The sequence below is a fragment of the Pongo pygmaeus genome, chromosome 11 (assembly GCF_028885625.2).
Source record: "Pongo pygmaeus isolate AG05252 chromosome 11, NHGRI_mPonPyg2-v2.0_pri, whole genome shotgun sequence".
Taxonomy (NCBI): Eukaryota; Metazoa; Chordata; class Mammalia; order Primates; family Hominidae; genus Pongo; species Pongo pygmaeus.
In genome coordinates this window covers 91,981,449-91,993,938 of record NC_072384.2, presented here as the reverse complement: position 1 = coordinate 91,993,938, position 12,490 = coordinate 91,981,449, and the positions used below count along the sequence as shown (strand labels likewise).

Below are 12,490 nucleotides of genomic sequence, written 5' to 3'. Positions count from 1 at the left end.
ACTTCCCTTTATAAAACCATCAGATCTCATGAGACTTATTCACTATCATGAGAACAGCAAGGGAAATACCTGCCCCCATGATTCAATTATCTCCCACCAGGTCGCTCCCACAACACATAGGAATTATGGGAGCTACAATTCAAGATGAAATTTGGGTGGGGACACAGACAAACTATATCACCATCTCTATTCCCTTTGCACCATTTTGTCATGCTATCAAATGGGTTTCTGAACTGCCAATTATTTTTTGTCTATATATATATATAAATATGTGACTTTTTCACTGAAACATTTAGAAATGTACACTATATAATCTATTTACAAAACATATAATCTATTTACAAAAACATAAATATTAACAAAAATAAAAAATATATATAGTGTACATTTCTAAATTTCTTTGGACTTAATTTGGAGATATCTTCAAAGCCCTGATATCTTATCTAATTTACCATTTAGGTAGACAAATGACAAAACATACCTTTCTCTCTGTTTTTCAGTTGCTAACCAACAACTTTATACAAGACCTTGAAGGAGATAATTCCTAGAGTCTAACACAACAACAAACAGTCAGAATCTAAACTGGTTTGAAGGCAAAAGAAACTACCTTTTTAAAAATGCAAATGTCAACCTCCACACTCCTTTTTTATTTAATACAATGATTAAAGCTTGGCCTACAAAGTCACTTATCCACATCCACTCTATAAGAACCAGAATCTCTTTGAACATGTAGGCAGCTCCTGATCTCAGGTTTTCAGATGCCAAGAATCAGCTGAGGTAGCAATGTCATGTTCCAGTAGCTTGTGATCACATGGCCACATCAAAGCTGAGGTAGGAACACTGCTCCTCAATGAGTTAAGTGTTTAGAGATGGTTGCCATCTGTTGTAGCTATTTGTTCCTAAATAGGTAAATGTAAAAATAACCAGGCATTCCTACAGCAATTCTCTTACAAAAAAAATAAATAAATAAGTTCATTAGCACATTTTCTGCCAGCATTTTTAAACAGCAATCTAGGTAATTCTGACACAGATGGTCTAAGGACTACACTCTGAGATGCACTGGTGTGTATACAAAGCCTCTCTCAATCAACAGACTGATCAAGCAGTGATTCCCAGGAATTGAGTCTGGTGCCAGGATGACTACTTAAGAATATAGAATGTTAGAAGCTACCCTAGATTTACTGGAGCCCAGAAATCTGCTTATGAATCTGTATACTTAAAAGTTCTCCAGGAGATTCTAATAACACAGTCTGTGGTATTAGAGAGAGGGGGTTGGGTTTTAGCTTAACAAATCTATGAGTGGGTCCTTATTCCACAATTTACTAGTGTCTAACCTTATGTAATATCTTTGGTCTGTAAAACAGCTGTTGTGAGGATTAAATAAAGCAATACATGTTGAGAGTCTAGCATGTAGTAACCTGCTTGCCATTGTATGCCTAGCTCTCAGTAGAATATACAGAAGTAAAAATGTATGCTTCATGACTTCGAGAAATATATAATTTATAAAGACAACATAAATATTAATAAAAACCTAAAATATGAGTTTATATTCTAAAGCTGTATCATGGTTGTACACACACACCAAAAAACACACAAGACACAATATTCAGAATAATAAAATAGAGAAGTATAAAGACATAAGAACAATCATATAAAATTTTCTTGAAAATGTTTAATTCTTCTTTAGGTAACCTAATTCTCAATAAATCACCAAATTTTTATTTAGATTATAGAAAAATATTAACATCATGAGTGGCAATCAACTTGTATGTATTATTTTATTATTTAAAATGAGAGGTAGAAAAATAGTAGTGTATACCTCGGAAGGGGTTTCATAGGATATGCTTAAAGGGGCCCAAGACAACCCTGAAATTTTATACAGAAGGGTTGTTTATATGAATATGGATATTTCTGGGGAGAGATCTATAGCTTTCATTTTTCCAAAGGGTTTTGTGGCCCCCCCAAAATGTTAAGGACCATTGAAGATTCCCATTTAGTACACTTTATGTGCATCCTTATTTATGCCAAAGAAATATGACTCCTGATTGCATGCCAAATAATTTACTTGTTTGCTTTCTCTGAACTGTCCTCTGAGTCAGTTTTCCACAAGCTTTAACCATTCAAATATCCCAAGAAAAGAAGGAAGAGTAAGATTCAATTTAAGAAAACTCTAAAGCAGAGTTTCATGACTACCTCAGCCTATTCTGCAGATATCAGCATGGAAATTTATGTACATGTTTTAAAAGTTCCAGGGCAGAAATTAACTGATGATCATTTTTGAGTTTTTCCTTTTCATTTTTTATCCATTGCTCAGTTGTTTGAATTATTTTCCATTAGTTCTGTGTTTCTTTTCTTCTCAGGTAGAAAAGTGAAGGAACTTCCCTGGAAGGATACAATTCAATTTTGCCAACTTGCATTTTGTCAACTTAGCAATTCTTTCATTTGTGTTTTATTTATAATGTGGTAACAACACTATTGATGTTACATGTTTTTATTTCTCTCTTTTTTTTAGGTGTGTGTGTAATATTGACTGTTCTCAAACCAACTTCAATCCCCTCTGTGCTTCTGATGGGAAATCTTATGATAATGCATGCCAAATCAAAGAAGCATCATGTCAGAAACAGGAGAAAATTGAAGTCATGTCTTTGGGTCGATGTCAAGGTAATGTTCATACCAAAATTCATTTCAAAGAATGTTTTTAGTCTTTGTGCAAAAATGAAAAGTGAAGAAAACTCCTTATTAGGCAGCTATTCCATTTCCAAAATGCAGTTCTTATTTACAATGGATAGTAGAGTCTACTGTAGCATTTGTGTCAATCATAGGATTTTGAGGGGCTCTCAGCAACCATCCAGATCTGTCTCTATACAATGGAACTGTATTGTCACAATGCCATAAACACAGAAGCAAATATTCCCAAGATAGCAGACAATTTTCTTGCAAAGGGAAAAAAGAAAGTCAAAAACATTTTTAAAACGAATCTAAGAATTTATTAGACATCCTTGAAACTAAGAGCAAATCACTTCGTCTTTATGTATTGATTCAGTACAAATATTTAAAATGCATTTTTAAAAGCAAGAGGTACTATAATGTTCTGTTTTCTTTCTTGTTCAGAAACAAGCATTTTCTTAGTTTTTGATTTGTTACTCCTTTGCCCAATTTTTCTCAGTTATAATTGTGAATCTTCTTGTCTCAAACTTTAGAAAGCTCTCTTCATTTATTATTTGCTCTCAAACAGAAATTGACATTGTAAATCTGTCTTAGTATGCAGGCTGCTTAGAACTACAGTTGTAAAAATTCCTTAATTGCAATGAAGATATTGTTGGAGGAAATACATAAGTTTGATATTAGATATTTAGGAAACAGTTAATCTATTTTTATTGTTAATTTTTTAACACAGATAACACAACTACAACTACTAAGTCTGAAGATGGACATTATGCAAGAACAGATTATGCAGGTACGTAATATTTTCTTCTACAAAATGTGAGCTCTTCTATTAAAAGAGAGTCCTGGGAAATGGTTGTTTACTACTTATTCCAAAGTGAAGCTTACAAGACTTCTAACATGTGCTAGTCTTCTCTTGCTTAGTTCAAGCTTTCATTTGGCAAGAGTAATTTTTTGTTGAAGCAAAGAAGACATACGTTTTTTGCCAGAGTTAAAGCAATTGTCAAAAATGTCACTAAGATATAATTAGTTTGTCTTGACAGTGCAAATGGTACGAATAACAAAACATTTATCAAATTAATAGCATCAGTGGAAATCAATGCAATTTTTGGCAATATAATAAATGCAAATGTTCTTGTTTAAATTTTCATAAAAGTCAACAATGAAAAGTTTGCTAGTCTCTAAAAAGCTAGAAAGGACAGCTACAAATAATAATGCAGGTTGTCTTTATTTAGATGCAAAGTTAAAAATGTATGTATAGGTTTTTTTAATAGTAAATTTCTTTAACTTATTTTGAAACTAAAATGTAGTTTCTCAGACATGCAAAATTATAAAGCATTTTATATAAAAATATAAATCATACTTAGCAATTATTTCACTTCGAAGAATGTCTCTAGCTAATCTAACTTTTCTAGAGTGAGAAATAATTCATGGGTATACAACTGAAATTTTAACAGATACTTAAATTTTATAGAAATTTGGGATAAAATATATAAATAATATATAGGTTGATAATGATATGTGAAGTTTTTTAGGCAAAGTTTTTCATTTAGATATTAAGCAATCATAACTAGATTTATGGTAAATATTCAATCAAAAAGAGTTGTTTTTTGTCTTTTAAAATATATACTACCATCTATTCTTTCTTTCTGAGATTTCATTTTCTTTAACAACAGGATAAATGTCTATGAAATTAAAAAAATTAGTTAATATACTTTTAGAGATCTGAAATCTCTTAGAATTTGGAAATAAAAAAGATATTTTAAACATTTTCCGCATTTTATCTTAATGTTTTTCAATATGTAGATGGAATTTTTATGTGCTATAAGACAGAAATTATCATGGACAATTATACATGGAAAAACATTGGTTCTAGCAATGTATAGCCATTCCCAAAGCATCCAGGAGAGAAATTTACAGATGTTCCTTGAAAAGAATAGTTCAGTGGTCTATAAGTTTGGAAGAACTCATACAAACAAATGGATCTTCTACCCAGAACTTCTCACAGCTCTTATGTTCATTATAAAATATTTAAGAGACATGCATCTTTTATTTATTTATTTTACTTTTTGTTGTGGAGAATTTCAAATAAAGGTAAAATACACAAATGTAGGTTCTATAGCTTACTGAACCCATAAGTACTCATCATTCAAGCCCAGTAACACCAACCCATGGCTAACCCAGCCCTGTCCTCACCCCTATCCTTTTTCCATACTTTCATAATATGTGGAAGCAAATCCTGGAAATTTCATCATTTCATTCACAAGTAGTTTAGCATGCATCTTGAAAAAAATCAACAATTTTTTAACAATTACAATACTGTAATCATACCTAATAAAATTATGAATAGTTCCTTATACTACACAGCTTTTAACAAAATTGTTTGATAACACATTTTTGCGGCATGTTTTGCAGTATTGTTTCCAAGAATGTACACTGTGATATGCTGATCCACAGAAATATTATCAAAAATAATAAAAGATAATAATGAAAAATCAAAGTCTGAGGCTAATTGTATATATTTTAAATTTTAAATGAAAACAAATTTAAATTGTATATATTTTTATAAACAATTATTATATTTTGGTGGTATTATAAGCCACTGCTACTAACTGCAATTAAAATACCTTTATTCCTATTTTGCAAACTAATTCATTTGGAAAAATCTTCAAAAATGTGGAATTTATGCATATCTTCTTTAGTGAACCATCCGTCTTTGTACTCATTGAAAAATCAAGCCTCTCCCTGAGAATTTTGTTCCTCAAACAAAGAACTCTTCAAGTTGATCAGTGTCAATATACAAGTATATATGCATTTATAAAATTATTCCAATAAATATCATGAGAGATTCTACTGATCTCTCAAAGTCATTTATATTGCATGTTAACACTTTGCCCATTTCAAAGAGATTTGATCATTGAATTTTTATTCCAAAAAGTATTTATATATGGGTTTGGTTTTAAACAGATTATCTCTAATGTTGAATGTCACTGTTCTTAATTGGCACTTTTTTTCCTATCTTATTGCTTTATTAGGCATAGGAAGAAAAAAATACATTTTTAATACATGCAAATGAAAACTCTTCTGTCACTCAGTGTAGTCCAGGATCTTCTAGTTTGGTGTCAGATTTATCCTGCAAACTCTAAAGAAAAACTTTTAAGATAAAAGTAAATTTTAAAAACACATGTTTGTTGAAATCCAAGTATAAGACAGGAACAAAGATAATGTCAATTGAAGCTTGTAATTCCTAGTTAAACATTGATTGCATACTTCAAGATTCTCGAGAAATTTATTTTAGATATATTTATCTTCATTAATGGTTTCATTAGAATACAATATACACCCTCTTTAGAAATCATTTAAGTAATAGTCATGTTCCTCAACATTTCCAAGCTTCCAGTAGTATTTACAGTTTCCTGAATTTGGGAACACAAACTTTGGAAAAAAACTAAAAGGAACCAAATAGAGAGTCTATGTGTCATTGTCCTCTTAATTACTATTACATATGCTAAAATCTGTCCAAGGAGGGAAAACAGGAACTGTGTGACTCCTATCCCTCAAAGTTTGCTGTGTGCTCACAGTTCATTTAATGTCACAGCCACTTCCCTTGTTAGACACACATTCATGGACTCTCCCACCTGAGGGAAGTAAGGATCTAACATACTATCATTTTTGCCTTATATGTAGTTAATACTATAGATTAAAAACCCTTACTTATCTCTCCCAGTTTTTTCTTTGAGCCTACTTTAAGAGCTATTAATACAGGAACACATGTTTCTGATTATAAAAATGGAGATCTTGAAAGAAAGCCTAAATCTTCAAATAAATTAATTGTATCTCATTTTTAATATCAGTTAAAAGAGATCCCAGCAAGGATCAGCAGGAGGTAAATTACCAAAACGTGCAATAAATGCAAATGAAGGGAGCAATGCCTTCAGCAAAACTAATATGTGCAGTATACTAGAGTGTGGCATACTTGCTCAGAGATGTGAATTCCATGATCCTCAAAGGCACATAAATGTAGTCAACACTAGGAAACCAAAGAATTTGCTCAATCATCCCTGCCAGTATTACTTTCTGGTTGCATCTGATTTGGGTCTCTATTCTGCCCTCTCTCCTTTAATGAGACCCAAGGCATTACAGAGTTTTGAATAAAGGGCTTTGGATCTCTTCATTTCAAAGCCCAGTGACAGGATACCTGTCAGATGAGCTAAACAGGCCATTTAATGTTATTCTCCCTTCATCAATATAAGACTTGGGCTTAGAGTTAGGTCTGTCTCTACAACCACAGAAAGATTCGGGGAACCCAAATTTTACAAACACACAAAGCTAGGGCTTTCCAGGCTTTTCATTGTTTTAAATTGCTAAAATTAAACTGTCCTTCGGGAAGTTTTTAAATAGCAAATGTTTTACACCTCTTGAAATTTGCAACATTTTCTTTCATATATATGTGTATATATGTGTGTATATATGTGTGTGTGTGTGTGTGTGTGTGTGTGTTTGTGTGTGTATCCCTCATGTCTTCTAATGGAAAAGAAAAATGAAGTTCAACTATTTGTTTTTCTTTATCCAGTATATATATGTATATTTTCTGATTGTGTTGTTTTTCTGTCTAAAAGTTTGGTCATGCTTCAAAAAACAAAGGCTATATTTTTTCCAGTAAAAACGTACTTAATTTTATAAGTTGTTAGATATTTTATAAAATGAAGTCAGATGATATTGGTTTTAATTATCTAGAAAATAAAATGTTTTTTATTTTATGACATCCTATACCAGTTTTCAGAGTTTGCAGTGTTTTATAATTAAAATACATTTGTATTTTTCTTCCATATTTTTTAAATTGAAATTGTTTAAATAGAAATTGAAAACATAAAATTAGAATTGTTAAAGAAAATACATATACCAGCAATAGACTATTACAGTTACTGTATTTAGCCCTAAGTTTCTTTGCAACCAATACAAAAGAAGAAATTATGGTTGAATCAATTCATTCAACAAATATTTGCAGAGTCACTGCAATATGCAAGCCCCTGTCCTGGGGTTTACAAAGGTGAACAAATCAACATAGGTATCTGCTAAATGAAACTTAGATTTTTGTTGTCTGATAAAAAATAAATAAAAAATAAGTTCAGAGATGAAAGACAAAGTTTCTGTATGCTAAATTATAAAGGAACTATTTAGCATAGATCTTTCTACAAGGCATCACTGAAAAACATAAAATGAATAAAATCTTCAACAATGATTTTTACAAAATATGCCAAGAGGCTCTCCGTATGGCTGGGAATTTTTAAAATCAATTTTTGACAACATCCTAGAGCAGAGAATTAAAATATGTATAACTCAAGGACAGTGTTTCTATGATAGACTAAAGTAATGACTTTCATTTATGGGTGTTTCCAAATTGGAAAAAATAAATAAATTACAGAGGAAATGGCTATGAGGAGGAACATGTTTAGCTTATTTTCCTCATGTATACATAGGTTGAACAGGAGTAAAGTTAAGATAAAGACTATGCTGGATTATAGTATGTATGTGGGGAGAAAATATTTCCCCTGCTTTTAGTGGCTGTTCATGAAAAATGTAAGTCCTGGATTTCATGTCCTTGGAGGGGAGACAGGGCCTCCCTAGCTCTGAGTCTAGCTACAGGCCTGCGTCGAGTTCCTGTGTTTACTTGTTGAACATTATACTGTGGCAATTCATTATTTCTTGTAATATTTATTTTTAGGAAAATTTCCATTCCTTATCTTCAAACAATAATTTATACATTAATCTCAGGTCTGAAATATGGAAGACAGAAATCAGAAATAGTTAAACGAAATTCTATCCATCCTATTAGTAACATCCCATTTTTCCACATTAAGAGGAAGCTGACATCTGGAAAGTGTATCTAGATAGTTTGAGTGAGTTGTCCTAATAACTTGTTCTCTGTAGAAGCCATTGCAATTTACAAAGCCTTTTCATATATACTGTCTCCTTCAGTCTTCACAACAAACATGTGAAAGAGATACTATATGCTTTTGACAGGTGAGATATGAGGTTCAGGGAGATTAAATAAAAAGAGTATGTGATAGAACTAAGGTTAAAACCATCATTGCTAATTCCAGAATCCAGCAAGCGTGAGGACCAGGGAAGAAGTGTCACTACCTAACAAGTCCCAGCTTTGGGACCGACTCTGCACCCTGAGCGTTAACTATTTGGCAGTTTCAGACCCAAAAATATTTCATCATGATGTTACGTTTTGTGAGATGCTCAAAAGAGTTACTCAAATCTATATATTCTAAGCATCCTATAAGTGATAAAATGTTTGCTTTTAAATTTTTCCTTGTTCTGTTTCCTGTTTTTCCACATAGAGAAGAGAAAGCAGGAGGAAAGTGTTTGCTACTGAGTAATCCTGCATTAATAAAAAAATAAATAAATAAACAGAAAGTAAAAATTTTTAGCCATATTGTGATACATCATAGCTTTATTAAGAATCACTCACATTGCTTCATTTCTTCTATGTCAACCCGATAAAGCACTAAGGGTACAAATACTAGAGGAAATAAAATTGAGTCTCAAAGAAGCTAAGTGGCTGAGCCGGAACGGGACACAGTATTTTGACATTTTGGCTGCTTACCTGTGTAAATAGGGTGCTTGCTTGATTTACCTAATATTTGCCTTGATTATGCCTCACCTCTACATATATAGGCATGAATATCAAATGATTTCATATCATATTTATAACATGAATTAATTCAGTCATGTGGCAAAAACCTACATTTAAAATGGAAGCTTTTTCCATTTGCTCGTGAACACAAGGAGCACTTCACCAGAAACCACGTTTTGTCTGGGCCAATAATTTGATCTGTAGGAAATAAATAAATAGCAGCAAATGCAGGCAGCAGCTTGTAGCACAAATATTGGTATCAACAGTGAAATAAATAAAAATGTTTGCCCAGGCTATTACAGTGCCACCAGACTAGCCTAGAATATTTAAGCCTAGGAAATGAATTAAGATGTCAAGATTTTTTCAAGATTTCTGAGGGAAAGTGTCTCATTGCAAGTATTTTCCCCTCTGGGATTTAGATTAGAGCGCTGCAAAATTCATAAAGCTTTCTATGAACTCTAACTCACAATTTTTCCTGCTCTCTTGAACTTCTGTGCTTTCATTGTTTTCCCCATAAAATCATGTAGCCAGTCATCTGTATATATTATGTTATGTTCATGGTTATAGATAAACACAGAAATGGTATTTGCAATACAGATGAAGATTTTTCACTGAAGAGTTGCCTTGGGCCCTTGTAGACAGTCTGGAAAACTTTGTATTTATGCACCAGTTCATAAACACATCCTGCATCATTTATGTGCACTTTTTCCTATTTGAAATGCTCCTTTCTGATACAAATTGTTCACCTTGCCGTGTTACTTATCCACTCTTCTCTGCTGTAAGTGTGCAGCAGCTGGTTTAGCGGTTGTAACCACAAGATTAGAGGGAACTGAGTTTAAACATTGGCCATGCTATCGTGGTGATTTAACCTTGTTAAATTAGTGGAAGCCTCAGTTTCTTGATTAGTTGAAGCCTCAGTTTCTTGATCTGTTTAATGGAGATAATAAGTCTACTTCCAAAGGATTGAAGTTTAAATTAAAAGACATCATGTAAGGCATTAACAAGCAAATTAGCAAGCTAGCTATTGTTACTTTCCTTTTGGTCTGAAAATTGAAGAGAATTGATTTTTATGGAAAATAGAGCACATTTTATGGAATATAGTCTGTCTGTATGATATGTGTTCAGAGTTTTTATACATATATTATCCTTTATGGACTCATACAATTACAAGAAGTTTCTGGATTATTTTTCCTACCCAAGTCATATAACAGCTTGTTGCAAGAGACTTTAACTGACTTTTTAATTCATCTATAAAGAAATATTTATTGAATACTTATTTATAAGTTTTCAGCACATTAATACGTCTAAATATTCACAAAGCAAATTTTCTGATTTTCCTCCAGTCAACGTAATGTATGTATGGTATATTTAGATCACATAAAATATTAATAATATGATCATGAGATTATAACAACATGAAATTCAAATAGAAATTCACTAGGAAGACATAGCTTATGACACAACTGCAGAATGATGATATCATATGCTTTCCTCAATGTAACCTTCAAAGTCAATCACTTATACTCTAGTGCATATGTTTAGAGGACCTAAATATTCATTATTTAAAAAAAGGAACGTAGTATATGGAAATTTATTTCTGTTTATGTAAAACATTATTTTCACTCAGAAATGTTAATGTTCACATGTCAATAATTCACACACACACACCCCGCAAAGAAATCAAAACAAATGTTTTTAATGAACTCATAGTAAAGAAAAGACAGGTCTATTTAGCATGGAAGACAAAGAGAAAAAATCTATGTGAGTTCAAACATCTAGATAATTGCTAGTGGAAATGCCATAATTCTCCACCTTAATTTATCTTTTTACCTCAAGTATATGTTATTTCAACTCCTAGGAAGAGTAGTGTAAGTGCAGGTAGAATGTATGAAGCTTAAAGAAGAGTAGGATATATCCCAATGCTCTGTATAATTTCAAGGCACAATGTTTTCCGTAAACCTAATAAATAGAATTTAAGCCATTTCAAACAAAAACAACACACACACAAACACATACATACAGTATTCTGAGCACTTCGATTTGCTGCTTTTGTTAGAGTCTGACATGCCCCAAATATATAAGCCCACATTATCAAGAGCTTTAAAAACGCAGTTCTCACATCTTAATGATTTGAAACTATATATAAATATTATCGACTAAAAATGTCTTAAAATATTTATACAACAAAATCTCTCAAAGAAATTACATTTCTAAACAGCTATTTGTTTCATGGCTGTAGCTTGTTTCCTCCAGTTGTTCATTCAGAAAACACAGTTTTACTTTTGAACTTGGACGTAATCAGAAGGAACCAAACTTGTGGACTAAACTCCAGGCATCACAAGAATGTAGAAATCAGTGCTAAGGCTTGAGGTAGGTAAGTGGTGGCCTAGTAATCTAGGAACAGTAATGAGGATTAAGGAGGACAGTACTCCACCTCTGAGTCCTGAGGTGCAGGGGAGGAGGGTAGAAAACACAGCCACTTTGTGAGGCGGTGGAAGGGGTTTGGTATTCTCAGAAAAATCTACTGTTTCAGTATGCAGGAAGAAAGGTGAGAATTGCATTGAAGCATCTGAGGCTAGAAGGGAATTTGCCAATTCTGGAGCACAGTTTTGGGTGAGCTTTGGGAAGTTTTTGGAAGTTGGGGGCAGGGAGATGGGCTTAATCGAGGGCCAAGAACCAACAAGGGCAGCACATTGTGGGTCTGATGATTTGGTGCAAGATGGATAACTGGACAGGATAATGCCAGAATTATACTTTGGATAGTGACTAAATTCATGATCGAGACAGGTATGGCTCTCAGACTTGTAGACGCAGATATCTAAATTTTCACTCAGAAATGTTAATGTTCACAATTTACATCCTCTGACCAGTGTCTTCTCTTCCTAGAGTTGAATTGCCTGAGAAGCCCAGTTATACTGAGCTTATTTGGTGAGCCTAACTAGAGCATATATTCTTTAGATGTTTAAGGCATCGAGCTAAAACAGCCTGATGCAAATGTCAACACAATAGGGATACCACTGCCCTCAAATTAGGATAAATAAGTGTCCTTGGCTAGGACCTCCTCCCCAACTGTCATAACTTGCTCTAACATTCTTGACCTGACCATCCTTGGTCTGAGTTTCCATTTCTGGGTGGTCTCCCACCCAGTCCACCTGTTTTCTCAGATATAGTAAATTTAAT

The 12,490-nt window shown here is 32.8% G+C and overlaps 1 protein-coding gene across 1 annotated transcript in view; it reads left to right on the top strand.

Moving 5' to 3' along the window:
* TMEFF2 (transmembrane protein with EGF like and two follistatin like domains 2) overlaps window positions 1-12,490 on the top strand; it is a 252,702-nt gene that overhangs the window by 194,694 nt on the left and 45,518 nt on the right. Inside the window, exons 6-7 of the mRNA XM_054478823.2 lie at window positions 2,513-2,661; window positions 3,398-3,457. Coding sequence (XP_054334798.1) covers window positions 2,513-2,661; window positions 3,398-3,457 — 209 coding nt within the window. The remainder of the gene's footprint in view (window positions 1-2,512; window positions 2,662-3,397; window positions 3,458-12,490) is intronic.